The 21531-nt window shown below is 38.7% G+C and overlaps 1 protein-coding gene across 5 annotated transcripts in view; it reads right to left on the bottom strand.

Moving 5' to 3' along the window:
• The window catches only part of tenm2a (teneurin transmembrane protein 2a), a 737482-nt gene that overhangs the window by 146993 nt on the left and 568958 nt on the right, over nt 1–21531 (bottom strand). For all 5 annotated transcript variants that reach the window (XM_061928107.2, XM_061928109.2, XM_061928108.2 and 2 more), the window contains one exon: nt 16391–16629. In XM_061928107.2, the coding sequence (XP_061784091.2) occupies nt 16391–16629 (239 nt within the window). The remainder of the gene's footprint in view (nt 1–16390; nt 16630–21531) is intronic.

Below are 21531 nucleotides of genomic sequence, written 5' to 3'. Positions count from 1 at the left end.
GACTAAAGTGATACAAAAGAAAATATCGAAACTTTCTGTCATGCTTATTGACAAGCTACATAGCTTCTAGATTTATGTGTACAGATGCAGAAATTAAAACTCAGTTAAAGGGCACCTCGAACGTTGACAAAATTGGCACTTATTTCATAGTTCTGGACCTAAACATGGCATTTACAGGTACGATTGCCCCCAATATAGACACACAGTATAGTGATTTTATGCTTGTTTTGTAACAAGTTTCAGTACCTTTTGGAACACCCACTTTTAACTCCAAAATGTAGACGGGCCTGCATCAGCCTGCTGATGTCACTTACAGAAAACTGGAGGCAATTTCATATTGTGTAGTATGTGAATGACTATATGCACAAGCCAAATTTGAAGGAGTTATTAAATACGGCTATGGAATGCATTTTCTGCAGGTTGTAGCAATAGAACTAAAGAAGGGGTCAGCCTGCATACATTTCAAAATGATGGGAACGTGAGGAAAGTTTGGACCTCAAACTTGGGATGGACTAAGCAAAAGGAGTGTAATTTGGAGCAATCATTTTAATTAGAGATGCCGATAAATGCGTTAAAATGAAATATCAGAAATTATCGGTATCGTTTTTTTTATTATCGGTATCGTTTTTGTTTTTTTTTTCCGTTTTTTTTTATTAAATCAACATAAAAAACACAAGATACAATTAGTGCACCGACCCAAAAAGCCTTCCTCCCCCATTTACACTCATTCACACAAAAGGGTTGTTTCTTTCTGTTATTAATATTCTGGTTCCTACATTATATATCAATATATATCAATACAGTCTGCAAGGGATACAGTCCGTAAGCACACATGATTGTGCGTGCTGCTGGTCCACTAATAGTACTAACCTTTAACATTTAATTTTACTAATTTTCATTAATTACTAGTTTCAATGTAACTGTTTTTATATTGTTTTACTTATTCAAGAAAATGTTTTTAATTTATTTATCTTATTTTATTTTATTAATTTTTTTTTAAAGTACCTTATCTTCACCATACCTGGTTGTCCAAATTAGGCATAATAATGTGTTAATTCCACGACTGTATATATCGGTATCGGTTGATATCGGTATCGGTACTTAAAGAGTTGGACAATATCGGAATATCGGATATCGGCAAAAAAGCCATTATCGGACATCCCTAATTTTAATGATCATGATTTTGAAGTTTGGATGGAAAAAAAAATAAAAGACTCGAGCCAAAAGGGATCCCGAAAATCCTGAGCACCCTCAAGGAGAGAAAGACTGAGTCAGAACATGCGGGAAAACGGACAAAGACGACCAGACCAGGCACTCAAAAACGAGAGAGGAAGAAAGGAACACACTAGTATTCTATGTTACGTCCTCTTCTGATGTTTTCCTCACGATGCTTGAGAAAATGCTGAAAGAACCTGAGGAAACACTGGCGATGATGGAAGAGCAGAAAAGTCCGGAAATTATGATTCTTTTATATTTGTTAATGTTACCCATATCAGTTTTGAAATACTGTAATCGTGGACCAGGGTGACAAAAACATGCAGTAAAATAATTAAAATAATAGTTTTACGTGCCTTTGTCCCCACTGTCTATTTGGGGAAAGGGACTCCAGTTGTTAGATCCACTATGGACTGGACTCTCACACTATATCCACTCGACGTCCATTGCACCGGTCGCCCAGGGAGGGCGGGGTGGGTCCCCTCCAAGGTTTTTCATTGTCATCCCATTGGGTTTAATTTTTTCTCGCCCTGATGTGGGATCTGAGCCGAGGATGTTGTTGTGGCTTGTGCAGCCCTTTGAGACACTCGTGATTTAGGGCTAAATAAGTAAACTTTGATTGATTGATTGATTGATTGATTGATTAATTGCATTAAGGTTGTGCAGCAAAATATTAGGTGAGGGATATCATCATTTTCAGTGTAGACCAGTGGTTCTTAACCTTGTTGGAGATACCGAACCCCACCAGTTTCATATGCGCATTCACCGAACCCTTCTTTAGTGAAAAATAAAATGTTTTTTTTTTTCAAATTCAAGAAAAAGTTATACGTTTTTGGTAACACTTTAGTATGGGGAACATATTCTAAGTAACAAAGACTTAATTTAGAGTTTTTTGGACACTAGGGGAACATATTCTAAGTAACAAAGACTTAATTTAGAGTTATTTGGTTAGGGTTAGGGTTAGAGGGTTAGGGTTATAATAAGGCCATGCCGAATAAGGCATTAATAAGTACTTAATAATGACTAGTTAAGAGCCAATATGTTACTAATTTGCATGTTAATAAGCAACTAATTAATGGTGGATATGTTCCCCATACTAAAGTGTTAGCATGTTTTTTTACTGGTGCACAAAATGAACCGTGCATGAACATCACCTTGTTCAAACAACAAAACCAACACACATAAACTCACAACAAATTACACACCTGCAAATCAGTCTGACTTCTGCTAATGCCGTATCCGTAATACGTCGATAGGGAGAAGTTTGTATTTACACGATGAGTCGGGTGTGTTTTGACCTCCGCCGAACCCCTGAGCCCGACTCACCAAACCCCTAGGGTTCGATCAAACCCAGGTTAAGAACCACTGGTGTAGACCAGTTAAACATTTTTAATTAAAGAAAAAAAAAAGCAGTTCTGATTTCCAGTCGTTAATTCTTAGTACATCCTTTGCTATTATCAATTTGGTCAGTTTCCAAATATTTGGGGGATTTTTTGGCGTAACAGTAGCAACCATTTCGACTAAGTGGGTATACGTGTATCACAGTTGCTACTGTGACATGACCTCCATTTCTCATCTGAGTATCAAGCATACATACTTTTTCTCCTGACACTAATGTCTATTTTCAATCCTTAAATCATTTCCCACTTCTTTGTCATCACGGCCCTGTTGGCGTCCTCTACAGTCACTTTGTCCTTTTCTCTCTCGCTGTCACAGTCCCTCTGTTCTGTGCTCGCTGTGATCAATTAGGAAACATTAGTCCCAAATGATATTCCAGGCGACGTAACCTCAGGAGGCAACTTTCTCTTTCATTTCTCATCTTCACACCTGGCTATCTCAGTCACTCCTATGACCAGCAGGGATCAGGTCACGTTCCATTTTAGGGAGCAAGACTTTTTTTTTTCTCCAGCAAATGTCCACTTCCACCCCCACTATCAAGTATTTACCCTTGCCTCTTATGGCGCAGACAGTGACAGAGCGGCCTCAGCCCTTTTTCCCTCTGAGCCGCCACTCATCTATCCTGTTTTTCTCTGGCGCTTAAATCTGGCCAACTACAGTAGGTGACAGTGACACATCTCCCTTCTCCCCTCAACCCTCTCAGACCCAAACGCCACCATGCCCTTTTATTTATCTTCCTTGCATTCCTGTATCCCACCGGCGTGCTGATACTGTGACAGACCTACCCCCATTTTGTATACCAGTCATTCACCTGTATCCTAGCAACCACCTCTCCTTTGGCTCTGGTGATCCATGTAATAAACCAGACAATGGGCATATAAGACTAGGGGCAAAAACACACTTTCAGTTTACAGCCGTCTACATTTGCCTTCCACAGATGTGGGTATACAAGTCATATTTACTTAAATTACATTTACATTGACTTACTTTGAAAACATTGTACTTGTCAGAGTACCGTATTTTTCGGACTATAAGTCGCTCCGGAGTATAAGTCGCACCGGCCGAAAATGCATAATAAAGAAGGAAAAAAACATATATAAGTCGCAATGGAATATAAGTCACATTTTATGGGGAAATTTATTTGATAAAACCCCACACCAAGAATAGACATTTGAAAGGCAATTTAAAATAAATAAAGAATAGTGAACAACAGGCTGAATAAGTGTACGTTATATGAGGCATAAATAACCAACTGAGAACGTGCCTGGTATGTTAACGTAACATATTATGGTAAGAGTCATTCAAATAACTATAACATATAGAACATGCTATACGTTTACCAAACAATCTGTCACTCCTAATCGCTAAATCCCATGAAATCTTATACGTCTAGTCTCTTACGTGAATGAACTAAATAATATTATTTGATATTTTACGGTAATGTGTTAATAATTTCACACATAAGTCGCTCCTGAGTATAAGTCAAACTATGAAAAAAACTGCGACTTATAGTCCGAAAAATACGGTAGTTTGAATGCAACAAAGTTTTAGTATTTTTCTTTTCTTTCTTTAGATTTATTGGTCCCCTTGGGGAAATTCATTGTCACTGCCGTACATTTAAACACTAGACAATACACATCACAAAAAAATAACAAAAAGACATCATACATGACCAACACACATTTATGGGCTTGTCAGACAGGTCGGCCGGGCCTGCTGTTAAGGGCGGCTATAGCTGCAGGGATAAGGCTTTTCCTGAGGCGGGCCCTCCGGAATTTGATGGTTCTGTACCTGCGCCCTGATGGTAGTGAAATGATGTATTGGTGTAGTGGGTGAGTGATATCCTGGACTATTGTTTTTGCCAGTCGGGTGATGGACCTGTGGTTTAAGTCTGAAATGTTGGGTGTGGGTAGGCCGATGATTTTAGCTGCTATGTTTGTAATGCGTGTGAGTTTGGTTCGGTTGGTTACAGAAAGCATGGTGAAAAAACATGTGGAACAGTACAGAAGGATGGGTTGAACAATGCTTTGGTAAAGTAATAACAGGAGATGAGGTGCAACGTATAGTCCTTTAAGTTTTCGGATGGCTGACAGTCTTTGTTGACTTCTTTATTGTCCAAGGTTACGCCCAGGTATTTAAAAGTGTCAACTGTTTTAACTGTTTGTGTGTTTATGATGATGGGGTTCTGAGGTGAGGGGGGGTTGAACCATTATTTTTATGTTTTATTGACATTGATTTCCAGATAACTGGCTGATTTTTTGTAAAGAACAAATGCTACTTTTACTTCATTACATTTAGTTTCAGTCCGAGTTGCTACATTTATTTATGTTATTATTATATTTATTTATAAGCTATCTTTTATTGCTTGCAAAGTGTTTGGTAGTCTAATCTATGGATTTTTCTTTGCTAACGGTCATAATGTTTTGTATCCAACAAACTTACATAGTAGTAACACCGACAGCGAGACTGAAAAGCTGTGTTTTGTTTGCTATCTTTTGGATGGGCTCGCTCACTGCAGGTGCTGCGGGTTGAACATCTACAATATCTCCTTCTGTTTCATGCCTTGAGCCGAAAGTATAAGTGCCGTTGTGTCTACTATTCGTCCGTGGCGCTTCTACTTGTATGGATTCTTCATTCATCACTCCAAGCAGCGTTTGTAAGTTTTACAATATAACTAAAACAATTCATACTTACCAGACCATCGCATTTAAAAGCAGTATTTTCATGCATATTTGTATGCGATATTGCAATGTAATCAAGCTCGCATTGTTAGCATTAGCTAATATGCTAACACTTTTACAAGTGTCTGTGATGGTATTATTAACTTGCAGTGGCATTCTTTTTGAATTGCTTCAGTTTCACAAACTCCTTAGTAAATTCACCAAAACATCACTGTGGAGTTTGGAGTCTGTTTATCTGATTGGAGGGCTAGCTTCCGCAGCTAGTGGGTCCATGACAATAATTTTTGTGTTTTTATTTGATCCGCCATTTTACTGCCGTGTTACAAGCACCGTTTGGAAACAATTAAGGTTGGTAAAAAAACAATTACAAAATATTTCTGTGTATATATCTCTTTTACAACCTTTATGTCTGCGGCATATGGAAAATATATTTTTCTTTTGAAAATTTAGTGGGTGCGGCTTATATACCGCTCTACAGTCCGGAAAAGTGTGTACTCTTTACTTCTACTTGCGTCATGTTACTCTAAAGCAGGGGTCCACAAACTAAGGCCCGCGGGCCGGATCCTGAGCCCCAGCATCCAAAATCTGGCCCACAGGAAGACCCAAGTTAAAAAAATTATTATTATTATTATTATTTTTTAATCTTTCTTTTCTAATCCATTTTCTACCGCTTGTTACTCTTGGTGTCTCCTAGCCGCTCAGGCAATTCATATTGTCTAAAAATGAATTTCCCCATCGATAACGTGACAATGTTAAATGTTAATGAACATCAGTGTTAATTGATGTTAAATGACAAAACGGATTATAAAGACAATGTACCGTATTTTTCGGAGTATAAGTCGCACCGGAGTATAAGTCGCACCTGCCGAAAATGCATAATAAAGAAGGAAAAAAACATATACTGTATAAGTCGCACTGGAGCCCGGCCAAACTATGAAAAAAACGGCGACTTATAGTCCGAAAAATACGGTATATATGTGTATATATATATATATATATATATATATATATATATATATATATATATACATATACATATGTATATATATACATATATATATATATATATATATATATATATATATATATATATATATATATATATATATATATATATATATATATATATATATATATATATACACACACAGCCTGGCCCTCGGCCAAATTTTTTTAACCCAATGCGGCCCCCGAGCCAAAAAGTTTGGGGACCCCTGCTCTAAAATAACGATATATAACATTTTTGCCAACTCTACCCACCTCTATTCTTCCATGTGACTTTTTTTTTTGTGTGTGTGTAGGTGCCCATATTTCTGTGTTTCTGTGAGAATGTGTGAGGAGTTCTGCAGCTGTATTTGTGTTCTGTAAAACTAATGAGAGGAAATGTGTTTGAAGTCCAGCACGGTCTCAAGGCAACACAATGAGAACCAAGTCACACATGCACACGCTGTGGTTTGTGCTGAGGGAAGTAGGACCCACACACAAACGCACAATCACCAACAATGAAAAAATGTGCTGCTCAGGCACATGTGTCCTCGTGTAATTTATGAAGGGGGCTCCTGAGCGAGCACCTCAGAGGGGTCCTCTTCACGCTGCATGGCTCTGGGCGTTCTGTACAATCCTGCCTGTGAGCATCATGCGCACACATAAGGACACGCGCACATACACAAAACAATGTAGGAAATCCCCTTATGAGCAGTGAACTCTTTCGACTGAAACTCGCTGCACGATTAGCGCAACAAAAAGCAAGGTAAACACAAGAGTTTCGAGCTTGGCAGCTCTGCCTCAGCTCTGTTCAGTTTAGACAAAGCATCAAAACCATCCCATTACAACAGCTGAACTAGGCCGTGCATTTTTCCAAAGTAAAAATAACAATAAGCTACATTTCAGGAGTGCTTAGTAGGCTAAATTACTGCAAAACACACACATGTGTTGGTTTGGAATGCCATCAAAGAATTCTGGAAAACTCAACTTTACAGGATGCCATCCAGATAAGATAACATTGTACTTGTATTTATATTTCAGGCAGGTAACCACATGCTTCTGTTGCAGCACTTAAGGCCTCTCTCTATTGATGTGTACATGAACACATTATATTTTACGTCTGCATTCAACCATCACAGTCGTAAACACGTAGAACAAGCTAGGCGCCTTGCTCGAGGGCTCCTCAGTTATGATTGATATAGAGACAAAGAGGTAGTGCTTAATTATTCCACCCTTTCACAACCATGCTGGTCAGGGGATTTAAGGCCTCATTTTTTTTGCTTCTCCGTTAAGCCACGGTTGCCCCACTTAGTTTAGCAGAATTCCTATTCAGAATGTTGCATGCATGCATGTACTTTCTTTGTGAGACACTTGCAACAGATTAAAGGACATTCCATGTTCAGTTGAAAGGTCTTGAAATCTGACCCTGAATTTTTGTCTCTGAAAAATATTTGAACAAATACAGAACCTAAAATCAGGTGTCTCAAACTCCATTTATCTATGGGCCGCACAAAGTATATACAGTGGAACCTCGAATTACGAGCCCTTTTACTTGCAAACTTTTTGATTTACAAACTTTTAGATCTAGCCAAATATGCCCGTGTGGAACTATTCCATGTTATCTCATAAGATTCTCGGGTCCTGTCAATGTCAGTCAAGTGGCGTAGTGACGTCATAGTGAAGATTGATGATCGCTCATTTTTAGTTCTATTTTTTTAAAGCCTGGCTGGTGGTCCACTAACATAGCCTCTGCGATCGACCGGTAGCTCGCGATCCACGTAATGGGCACCCCTGTTGTAGCTATATGTTTTTTGAAGTTAAGGAACCAGTGATTTTTTGTAAGAGGACACCATAGTGACTTCTGCGTGTTGGCAGAGCAAAACATACAGCAACTTGTTGTTGTTGTTTTGCATTTTTTATTACATATTTGATCCATCACCTTCTTGTTATGTTTATTTGATATACAGTAGTGTATGGCACTTTAAATCTTGTTCAAAGTGTACCAACCTTCACTAAAATATGGACTTTTGTCGAGGCTGGAACCCATTCTTCATATTTACATTGTTTCCTATGGGGAATTCTGCTTCACTATACAAACTTTTCTATTTACGAACCATGTTCAAGAACCAATTAAGTTTGTATATCAAGATTCCACTGTACTTCAGAATCATGTTTAAACCAAGTGACTACATTGTTTTACTACTTCAAACATTGAGCTGTGGTAGGCCTTCAGTCATTATAAATGTACAAACCCCGTTTCCATATGAGTTGGGAAATGGTTTTAGATGTAAATATAAACGGAATACAATGATTTGAAAATCATTTTCAACCCATATTCAGTTGAATATGCTACAAAGACAACATATTTGACGTTCGAATTGATAAACATTTTTTTGTGTGCAAATAATCATTAACTTTAGAATTTGATGCGAGCAACACGTGACAAAGAAGTTGGGAAAGGTGGCAATAAATACTGATAAAGTTGAGGAATGCTCATCAAACACTTATTTGGAACATATCACAGGTGAACAGGCAAATTGAGAACAGGTGGGTGCCATGATTGGGTATAAAGGTAGATTCCATGAAATGCTCAGTCATTCACAAACAAGGATGGGGCGAGGGTCACCATTTTGTCAACAAATGCGTGAGCAAATTGTTGAACAGTTTAAGAAAAACCTTTCTCAACCAGATATTGCAAGGAATTTAGGGATTTCACCATCTACGGTCCATAATATCATCAAAGGGTTCAGAGAATCTGGAGAAATCACTGCACATAAGCAGCTAAGCCTGTGACCTTCGATCCCTCAGGCTGTACTGCATCAACAAGCGACATCAGTGTGTAAAGGATATCACCACATGGGCTCAGGAACACTTCAGAAACCCACTGTCAGTAACTACAGTTGGTCGCTACATCTGTAAGTGCAAGTTAAAACTCTCCTATGCAAGGCGAAAACTGTTTATCAACAACACCCAGAAACGCCGTCGGCTTCGCTGGGCCTGAGCTCATCTAAGATGGACTGATACAAAGTGGAAAAGTGTTCTGTGGTCTGAAGATTTCACATTTCAAATTGTTTTTGGAAACTGTGGACGTAGTGTCCTCCGGACCAAAGAGGAAAAGAACCATCCGGATTGTTATAGGCGCAAAGTTAAAAGCCAGCATCTGTGATGGTATGGGGGTGTATTAGTGCCCAAGACATGGGTAACTTACACATCTGTGAAGGCGCCATTAATGCTGAAAGGTTCATACAGGTTTTGGAGCAACATATGTTGCCATCCAAGCAACGTTACCATGGACGCCCCTGCTTATTTCAGCAAGGCAATGCCAAGCCACGTGTTACATCAACGTGGCTTCATAGTAAAAGAGTGCGGGTACTAGACTGGCCTGCCTGTAGTCCAGACCTGTCTCCCTTTGAAAATGTGTGGCGCATTATGAAGCCTAAAATACCACAACGGAGACCCCCGGACTGTTGAACAACTTAAGCTGTACATCAAGCAAGAATGGGAAAGAATTCCACCTGAGAAGCTTAAAAAATGTGTCTCCTCAGTTCCCAAACGTTTACTGAGTGTTGTTAAAAGAAAAGGTGATGTAACACAGTGGTGAACATGCCCTTTCCCAACTACTTTGGCACGTGTTGCAGCCATGAAATTCTAAGTTAATTATTATTTGCGAAAAAAAATGTTTATGAGTTTGAACATTAAATATCGAGTCTTTGTAGTGCATTCAACTGAATATGGGTTGAAAAGGATTTGCAAATCATTGTATTCCGTTTATATTTACATCTAACACAATTTCCCAACTCATATGGAAACGGGGTTTATACAGTCCTTTTTGGATGTGCTGTAATGAAACAACTGGAAATATGTGATGCATTACATTGTATCGTATGCATGTTTGAAATAAACCGAAACTGAACTGAAAACTGAACAGAACAGTTGAATGCAAAAATGTTACGTTTTGACACTATCGAGTTCCCCCGGAGAGAGTCAGAGATACTTCCGTTTGCTTACAGGAAGTTACTCTTTGTGTTGTCATTTTTGTGTTTGTACTGTTGTAATATATTTAACTATTAGCAGTCCATCGTGCACGGTCTGCAAATACACTAAATTCTGAAGTAGAGGGCCACAAAATAGGGGCGTGCAAACTTTGCTTTATGTAGAATAAAACCAATCATAAATAGTCCTTTGCTACCTCACAATGGGAACACATGTTTTTCAGCAACAAAGTGGAGGGAAGCACACAAATATAAGAGTATGGAAGAATTGGATACATTCTACAAGTACAACCTGTTGGTAAAATTGCTTTTTCCTTCCTTACACTGAATGAAGCTGGCTGTGTACGTGATGGACTTGCATTACCATGTGGTAAAAAACATGTTGTTTACAATTTTGGAAGGTATATTTATTGAAATATGTAATGGAAATATCAAAAACTTACTAATCAGGTGCACATATAGAACACCTAAGTCAAGCATTGAAATGTTGGAGGACTGGATTAAGACAAAATTCACTGAAATCGGTCAGGAAGTATGTCTTTATGTGGTGACTTCAACATCAACCACCTGAAGCCGAATAAGCGAAATAACATTTACAGTTTCATATATACCATGTATAGCATGAGTTTATATCCAAAAACTATAAAACCAAGCAGAATCACAAATCACTATGCCACACTTATCGATAATATTTTTACTAATGATTTTGATAATAATAATATAAAAGGTCTGCTAATGTCTGATATTAGTGACCATCTACTAGTTTTCATAATCAATGACGGAAACTTCAGGGAGGCGAACATAGATGACAAAAATACATTTAAAAGATTATGTACAGAGGACAGAGTGACCGCTTTAAAGAATGATCTTAAAGAACAACCATGGGATAATATGTACAGGGAAGATGATGTAAACGAATCATGATAAAATGAACTAGAAATCTCATATTAAAAATATACAGCATAATGTGGCAATAAATATTTCTATAATGAATAAAGCAAGGGACAAGCGGTAGAAAAATGGATGGATGGATGTTTCGGACCAGAAATCCCTTCAAATTCTTTATTGCTCGCTCGTGTTACCATACCCTTTATTTATTATATCAAAGATATTGAAATTCAATGATTGCAAACAACTAAAATTATGTATAAAGCAAATTATAACCAACTACCCAAGAATGTACAACAGTTCTTCTAAAAAAAAAAGAGGATAAATATAACAAAACACCACGTCACTGACTTTACCTCGGGGATAATAATAAAACAGCTGTTTATTCATTTTGGGAGTGAACAGAGTTGTCAGAACGCTGATTTGTAATCTATTAATAAAGTTTGACTGACCTATCTGACTGTTTTGTTGACATTCCCTTTAGCGCAGCTCCATCTAATGGATGCATAGGTGCGCCTTATAATCCGGTGCGCCTTATATATGAACAAAGTTTTGAAACATGCCATTCATTGAAGGTGCGCCTTATAATCCGGTGCGCCTTATAGTGCGGAAAATACGGTACAACACTTAAAACCTTTATCACATCACATCAGTTTAAGAGGCTGTTCAAACTACAAGGGTTTACAAAGTACATAGAATAATTATGGTAAATGTCATGAACTTATTGAAAACGATCTTATTCATCTCTTTAAGTGAAACATAAGTGACTTTAACTATTTATGAAGTCAACTGTTGTATTTACAATGAACTGACGTACAATTTAGAACAGAGTTAAACATGTGTCAGTAATTGCTATGAAGTGAAAAAGGGGGACGATTAGATAAGCTCTGCTTCTTCCTACTCCTTTTTGGACATGTTGTAAAGATAAATGAAAACATGCAAGATATGGAATGTATCATTTTGATTCTATATACATGTTCAACCAACAATGAATGTTCCACTCAAACATTGGAGGGAGTTTTTTTTTTATCGATATGGGCAGGTGGGGTGGAAGCCCCCGACAACCCAAGCAGCACAGCTCCATATGTGGCTGTCCAGCTCAGTGTGACCGTGAAAAGCCCAGGAGAGAAAGGATCTGTCTTAATGCCAGGGGCAAGGGGCCTTGATCTGCTCAGGAGGACTCTCAAGGGCACTCTATGGGGAGAGATGAAGCGTGCACTTACACACACACACACACCTACACACACACTTACACTCACACACATATATACGGGCTTGTACATACATGCACACCTGATTGCACAGTTGCATCTTGGGTGAGGCAGATCCAGATGGATGGATGTACAGTGATGTATATGACTTAAATATATCCCATATAAATAATATAAATCATTCTAAATAAGTTAAGACCATAAAGGGCGGGGGTAAGAAGTTTGTGTTTCTGCTGATGCTACTTTTGCCATGACCCAAACCCTCCCTTCTCTGTTGAATCTTGTCCCTTGGGTACGAGGCCAATCAAGGGCTTGGTGACGCATCTGCCTCCATCATCTATTACGCACACATTTTGTCTTATTGTCTCGCTCTCACACACAATGAATCACAGGTCTGCACAGCGTTGTCCAGTGAATCACATCAAATAAGAACAATGTCTATACCAGCACACACACGCATTGTCTTCAGTGCATAATCATCTCGAATACTTCTTGCTAAGGGCTCTGCTTTAAGTCATTAAATATCTGCAAGCCTGCTGGATCTGTTTGACCAGTGTTTTTCAACCAGTTTCTTCTTGTCGTCCCACAAACCCGTTTAAAATCCAGAGGTGATCGTGCATTTTCTCCTGTGGCTTCAAAACTTTGGAACAATATCCCTCTTGTTATTCGGGCGGCTTCCTCTTTAATGACTTTTTTAAATCACGTCTTAAAACATATTTTTACTCTTTGGCTTTTAAACCAGCATGAGAGTTGTGTGATTTTAGTCTATTTCATTGTCTCTGATGTATTTTATGTATTTACTCTTGGATAGTTAAATGTTTTTATATTACTGACTCTTCCAGTGTGTTTGGCTTGACTTCTGTGCAGCACTTTGTGAAACTTATGTTGTTTTTTGAAATGTGCAATATAAATAAAGTGGATTGGATTGGATTAATGCAACATCATATTGATCTATTTGTTTCTGTCATGTTTACATTGTCTGGCGTGTTGTTTTGTGTTATTTGGAACAGTGTTTTTCAACCTTTTTTGAGCCAAGGCACATTTTTTCCGTTGAAAAAATCCGGAGGCACACCACCAGCAGAAATCATTAAAAAACGAAACTCAATTGACAGTAAAAAGTTGTCGTCACAATTGTTGGATATGAATTTGAACCATAACCAACCATGCATCACTATAGCTCTTGTCTCATGACCTGTCACATCACATCATGACTTATTTTGAGTTTTTTTGGTGTTTTCCTTTGTGTAGTGCTCTAGTTCTTGTCTTGCGCTCCTATTTTGGTGTTTTTCTTTCTTTTTTTCTTGTTTTCCTGTAGCAGTTTCATGTCTTCCTTGAGTGATATTTCCCACATCTACTTTGTTTTAGCAATCAAGAATATTTCAGTTGTTTTTATCATTCTTTGTGGGGACATTGTTGATCGTCATGTCATGTTCGGGATGTACGTTGTAGACGCGGTCTTTGCTCCACAGTAAGTCTTTGCTGTCGTCCAGCATTCTGTTTTTGTTTACTTAGTAGCCAGTTCAGTTTTAGTTTCGTTCTGCATAGCCTTCCCTAAGCTTCAATGCCTTTTCTTAGGGGCACTCAGCTTTGGTTTATTTTTGGTTTAAGCATTAGACACCTTTTTACCTGCGCCACTCCGGCTGCAGCAGGCAGCTGCAATCAATCTGCAATCTACACACCTGTCGCTGATGAGCTTCCGTGCCTTCTTAAGCCAGTGCAAACATGCGTTCCGGGCCAGAACGTAGCTACCTGTTCCCGTGCAGTAAGCCGTCTTATCAAGCTCTATGCTCTCTCTCTCTCTCTCTCTCTCTCTCTCTTTCCCCTGTGTCGTTTAATTCCCGCAGCATTCCTCCGTCCCCTGATTGCAAGCTGTGTGTCTCATCTCCCTGTGTTCCCCTCTGGCTCCCTGGCTGCCACTTTTGGATCTCGACCTCCCGCCTGGACACGGTGCACCTTTTGTATGAAAAAAGACCTGAATAGATCCGTTCATCAGCAGTGCGCCTTATAATCCGGTGCGCCCTCTGGTCCAGAAAATACGGTAGGTGAAAACATTCTGCTTCAGAGTTGTTTTTCTGCTAAGGGTACAGAAACACTTCCCCCTCATTGAGGAGCTGATGAAGAGGGCCTTGTATTGTATAGGATCTTGGATGATGATCACATGGCCTCAGCCAGAACACTGAATGAGGATTGTGGATGGGTCTTCAAGCATTACCCAGCCAACACAAAAATGGCTCAAGAAGAAGCAAATTAACATCCCAAAGCTGTCCGTGCATGCCTCTGGCCCTTAACCCGATTGAACATCTGAGCTGAAACCTTCAGGGTTTGGAAAATACAGTACAGGCCAAAAGTTTGGACACACCTTCTCATTCAATGTGTTTTCTTTATTTTCATGACTATTTACATTGTAGATAGTCATTGAAGGCATCAAAACTATGCATGAACACATGTGGAGTTATGTACTTAAAATAATTGAAAACATGTTTTATATTATAGTTTCTTCAAAATAGCCACCCTTTGCTGTGATTACTTTTTCACAAACTCTTGGCATTTTCTAGATGAGCTTCAAGAGGTAGTCACCTGAAATGGTTTTCACTTCACAGGTGTGCTTGAAGCTCATCGAGAGAATGCCAAGAGGGTGCAAAGCAGTAATCTGAGCAAAAAGTGGCTATTTTGAAGAAACTATAATACAAAACATGTTTTCAGTTATTTCACCTTTTTTTGTTAAGTACATAACTCCACATGTGTTCATTCATAGTTTTGATGCCTTCAGTGACAATCTACAATGTAAATAGTCATGAAAATAAAGAAAACACATTGAATGAGGAGAAGGTGTGTCCAAACTTTTGGCCTGTATGTAAAAAGGAGTACCGTATTTTTCGGAGTATAAGTCACTCCGGAGTATAAGTTGCATCGGCCGAAAATGCATAATAAAGAACGGAAAAAACATATATAAGTCGCATTTTTTGGGGAAATGTATTTGATAAAACCCAACACCAAGAAGACATTTGAAAGGCAATTTAAAATTATTAAAGAATAGTGAACAACAGGCTGAATAAGTGTACGTTATATGACGCATAAATAACCAACTAAGAACGTGCGTGGTATGTTAACATAACATATTATGGTAAGAGTCATTCAAATAACTATAACATATAGAACATGCTATACGTTTACCAAACAATCTGTCACTCCTAATCGCTAAATCCGATGAAATCTTATACGTCTAGTCTCTTATGTGAATGAGCTAAATAATATTATTTGATATTTTACGGTAATGTGTTAATAATTCCACACATAAGTCGCTCCTGAGTATAAGTCGCACCCCCGGCCAAACTATGAAAAAAACTGCGACTTATAGTCCGAAAAATACGGTAGATCAATATCCTTCCTGAGATGATTGCAACTAGGAATGTGCCGTTTAATCGGCCACCGATCAGTCTGAAAAAGTACGAGTTCACCATTTCCGATTAATGCTTGTTAATCCCAATGACAAACGCAGATCACCTCTGTCTGACACTGTATTTTATTTTAGTCCCCCGGCTGACAAACGGCCAGCGGCTAATTATGTTGTAGCTAATAATGTTAGGCTAATACTATTTACCTCTATTACGGTACATAAACTGCATAAACATGTTGCACAACAAGAGCAAGCCATGAGCAGGCATGCTAATAGCTAAGCTAACCGCTAAGTTAGCTTTAAATAACACCAATAAAAAATGCTTACTAGACTTTAAGTTGATCCATAAATTGGTAGAGTCGAACCCAAGAATACTGTCAGTATAATCAATACTAAAGTGATTAGGTGGTTATTACTTTCTTAAAATTATTTTTGTTTATTTGCTGTTTACAAACTCATGGAATATCTATCTGGACAAAGGGGGACTTTCAGGGCATATGTAGTTTAATATCTATAATAGTAACTTTTTATTACCTACTTGCACCGTGTGAATGTTTAATTCCTTATCAGAAAGGGGTTTTGATCAAATGAACCACAAATGAAAAACAAGCAAAGACTTCTTACCGATGAAGTAGGATAGTAAGATGGCCAGTAGGGCAGCAGCAGCAATGGCCGTCACAGCTGCACACTTCCAGCTGCAGTATTTAGACGGCTTCTTTAGCTTGAAGGCTGAGCGGGAAAAGGTGTTTCTGGGTAGCAAACGAGGGGGCGGAGAATACACTGTTCCCGAGGTGAGAGGGTAGCCAGGAGAGGAGCTACTGAAGAGAGGGGTGGTCCCAGACGATGTCTTGAATAAGAAGTGCCTGAAGACAGAAAACAAGACAAAAAAGATGTTAGCTGTCGATACCAATGTTAAGAAGGATGTCACAAACCTCCTGCTAGCTCTAGGGCCACAACAAACATGAGAATAGTTTTAAAATGCTATATATGTTGTGATACATCTTTTTTTTTTTTCTTTTACACTGAGATCCAGAAGGTCTGGAGAGAAGGTCCTTTTGCTCTTTACACAGAACCCACCCAGCAAAAGGGGGATATTCCAACAACCAGAGGTGGGTAGAGTAGCCAGAAATTGTACTCAAGTAAGAGTACTGTTACTTTAGAGATTTATTACTCAAGTAAAAGTAAGGAGTAGTCACCCAAATATTTACTTGAGTAAAAGTAAAAAGTATGTTGTGAAAAAACTACTCAAGTACTGAGTAACTGATGAGTGACCTGTTCGTTTAATGATGACGGCAACAAATATTGCACAAAAACATAAAAATAGCAATAAGCAAATTCAGAGCCAGGAATATCTCTTGAGCAACTAAAACAATAATATATATTAAATAATAATACATTAACATAAAAAAAATTAAGGCAAATTGAGCCACAATAACTTAACAGCACCATAGGCTCAGTAGGCAGAGATTACAAAGGAAAATAACAAGTTAGCCTTTACGCAAACCATAAACTGATAGGTGTGGGTGGCACAGTGCACCTAGGAACACACTATGCACTTCTGATTGGTGTTTCTATGCATGTGTGAGTGTGTGTGCGACTGTGCGTGTGAGTGTGTGTCTCTGTCTGTCTATGAGGCTGCAGTGCGTTAATACATGTCCCCACACGATGTACATTTGACAGTGATTCATAGCACTTTTCAGGCAAATTGATGCACTTTAAGTATTTCCTGTTACATTATAAAAAACTATTTTAATTAAGTTATTCTTTTTTGTAAATTGAGCTAGATTTATTCTGTCTTTTCTTGTTGTCTTTAATGTTGATAAGGATACAATGTTATGCAGAGGTTTACGTACAACAATTGTATTAACAAATGCTACTATTTATAGTGAAAGCGGGGAGTGGGGGGGTGGGGAAATGTTTTCTTCTTCCTATGGGGGGCGTAACAGAACATAATTGAGAAGCACTGCATTGCATCACAACACCGGCGTGCTAAAAATAGGTTCTGTTCTGTTGATTAGATTGCACTTATAAAGTATATCTCTCAGAAAAAGGTGTCACGACGTGGACTATGGTGCAGCTTGCTGCGAGGCTTTCGCGGCTCGCTGCGTGGATTGCTTTCCCAAGATGCACGAGAATTGGATCGGACAAGGCGTGAAGGTAAATACATGTTTTATTCTGACTATAAAAAGAACAAAACAAAAGGTGCGCACAAGGCGGAGATACAAACTTGACTATGAAAACAAAAAACTAACGCATGGACAAAACTATGGACGTGAAACAAATAAACACTTACTGTGACAAGAGCAGAACAAAAACTTACGTGGCATGGCATGAAGCATAAACTATGGAATAAGCAGGGCATGATAATGACAATGTCGCCAGGACGACCAACTGAGAATGACAGGCTTAAATAGTATTGACATGATTAACACAGGTGCGCGAGTCCAAGACGTGAAAACAGGTGCAACTAATGGGTTGTCATGGAAACAAAAACAAACAAAAGTGCACAAACAGGAACTAAAAAGAGTCCAAAAACCAAACAGAACCTAGCCAAACAAAACATGATCAAAAAGACATGACAAAAGGTGGTATATGCTGCATATTCCACAACATAACAAAACAGCACAGGTTGGACTGTTCGAAGCTTACAATGTCATGAATGCGGAGAAAAATTTGTGTCTCCATGGTGCCAGCCAATAGTACACACACAAAAACATTTTTTTGGTTGGTTTGCACCTTTTTTGTACCTTCAATTGCACACAAAGTCTTAGTAGATCGCCTGCAACATGTGCACTAATTGTATCATAACTTGCACACGTCGTTTTGCATGTGTTATTTGGATCTTAGTATAGAGCAGGCCCCAAGTGTTGGAGTCTGGGAGAGATAACTTGGATAATTATCTTTCAAGCAATGTGTGCAATCATCGGTCTGATGTCTTCCTCCAATGCACCTTCCATGCCACATACATTTGAAAATGCTTGAACGGATTGTGTTTCTGGTACAGTCTGTTCCAGTCCAAGGTCACATTTTACCCTTCATCTTCTGTTTTTTTTCTCTTGAATTCTTTTGCTTTGCTTCTTTTCACACAATTTATAGTGCCTTATCCCAGCTTTTGATGGCTGTGAAGGATCTTGCCTGTCCCTCTCTCCTGTGCTCATTGCCCCAGTGGGGTCAAGGCTCAGAAAAAGGATAAAAGCAGAATCTAAACTATCATCCCATGGCTCATATTGCCCATTATCCTCTGCTATTGCTGCACCTGCTCTCACAGTACACTGTTCCCACGTCATCCTATACCCATTTCCAATGATATTATTTTTCTTTATTCAATATCACCATGAAGCATCTTACTTCCCTACTTATGCAACCCTCATTCCCTTATGAAATGTTTCAATTTTCTTCCGGGTCGTCCCTTTGAGAGTTTTCTGACTCTAATTGAGAAGGAAGATTATAGATGTATAAAGAAAATGAAAGACTGCCAGAAGGAGGAAACAGATGCACTTCGTTGCATCTCAAAGTTGTGTATGTGGAGAAGGTGAGGCCCTCAGGTGAATGTGACATTAGAGCAAATGATGTCATATCAGCCACAAAGGCGACTCATGACTAGGGATGTATACCGTGTTTTTTGTACCGGTTTCTACTTTTGTCGTTCCAGATTAGACTTTGGAATACATGTTTTTCATCCAGTTTATTGTCATAATTATGACACCCTGCTACGCATTAAAAAAAAAAGATACGTGTAGGATCTGGTAATCAGCCTGAAATAATCACACGTAAGGAAGCAACACCACACCATAGTTTGTAATGCAACAATAGTTCCTCCTAGTCACTCTAAGTCACACACGTTAAGAAGAGTTAGTGACAGTCTGGAGTGAACACAACTCACAACCGCCGCTACCGTCTGTCAACCATCCGCTAAACCAGACCTGGGCAAATTAAGGCCCGGGGGCCACATGCGGCCCGTTAAGCTTTTCAATCTGGCCCGCCGGACATTCCCAAATATTTTTTTTAGATCTTTAAGATGGAAAGTGTAGCCTCCATTACGATGTGCAGTGATGTTTTCTAATGACCGTAAGTCTTGAACTATACAAAGTATTTCAATGGTTGGAATCTGCGCTTTTGCATGATGTACTAGTTACTATGGTAACCTAATTAGTTACTATGGTAATCTAATTACCGTATTTTTCGGAGTATAAGTCGCTCCGGAGTATAAGTCGCACCTGCCGAAAATGCATAATAAAGAAGGAAAAAAACATATATAAGTCGCACTGGAGTACAAGTCGCATTTTTGGGGGAAATTTATTTGATAAAACCCAACACCAAGAATAGACATTTGAAAGGCAATTTAAAGTAAATAAAGAATAGTGAACAACAGGCTGAATAAGTGTACGTTATATGACGCATAAATAACCAACTGAGAACGTGCCTGGTATGTTAACGTAACATATTATGGTAAGAGTCATTCAAATAACTATAACATATAGAACATGCTATACGTTTACCAAACAATCTGTCACTCCTAATCGCTAAATCCCATGAAATCTTATACGTCCAGTCTCTTACGTGAATGAGCTAAATAATATTATTTGATATTTTACGGTGTGTGTTAATAATTTCACACATAAGTCGCTCCTGTGTATAAGTCGCACCCCCGGCCAAACTATGAAAAAAACTGCGATTTATAGTCCGAAAAAAACGGTAGTTACTAGGCACCAAGCAGTGTGGGTGGGGAGCGTTTCCACAGAGTGTTTCCAGAGCGGCCAGCCTGAAATGTGGGTGTCAGGAACAGACGCGGAAGTAGATTTTTACAACAAAGTTTAAAGCTTAGTGATGTGTCAGATATATCAGATTATAGGTGTGTTTTTTTTACCCTTCACGTTCATATTCAGCTTTGTTTGTTGCATTTTTGTTGCGTTTCGCTTGATTGTAAAGTATGTCGATCGAGAGGGGGAGTGACGTTCATATGTTGTCAATATTCCGTTTTTTATCCTTCATAGTTAATATTGTAAATCCCACATTCTTTATTTTCATGTCCATTCTGGGTGTCTCATTCAGTAAAAAAAAATATAATTCCATTCCGTTTAAGGCGGTCTGTCATAAGGTTTTTAGCATTCAATCAGACATTATTGTGAGGTTTTGTATTAGTGTTCCTAAAAATAGATACAACGGTCCCCAGACACATTTTTTTCTCTAAATATGGCCCCTCGAGTCAAAATAATTGCCCAGGCCTGCTCTAAGCAGTCCAGTGATCCATAGGCCAATATTAATTGACTCAAAAAAGTGAAAACCACTGGGTCTTTTTATTTATATAAAACAAACACGACATACATCGTCAGATTTGACGACTGGCATTTAAAATATGCTCAGCAGCACTCTACCGTGCGGTCTCCTGTATCCTTTGATGTCTTTAATAACTGCTGTTTCATACCAGCCTGTCTGAACATGAGTCTGCTCATCTTAGAACAGTCAGTGGAAACAGGTGACGTGCTCAGAGCATGACGATATGCAGCATTTCACGCGTATCAAACATACATCGGTGGCTGTTAACATTCAATATAGCTTCTGGTCTGTCACTCAAATATGTCTGTGTGCAACTTTACCACAAGGAACAATTCCTATTGTCACAAAATGCACACCTATCAAACATGCTAATTGATTGTATTGATTTATATATTTTATATGATATGGCATGTAAACAGTATGTGCTCTGCAAATGAATACCATACATGAATATTATTCTACTTCACCTAGTGGTTAGAGTGTCCGCC

Source organism: Nerophis lumbriciformis, linkage group LG35 (genome assembly GCF_033978685.3).
Source record: "Nerophis lumbriciformis linkage group LG35, RoL_Nlum_v2.1, whole genome shotgun sequence".
NCBI classification, from domain to species: Eukaryota; Metazoa; Chordata; class Actinopteri; order Syngnathiformes; family Syngnathidae; genus Nerophis; species Nerophis lumbriciformis.
The sequence above is the reverse complement of the archived record's forward strand: the minus strand, read 5'-3'. Positions and strand labels throughout refer to the sequence as shown.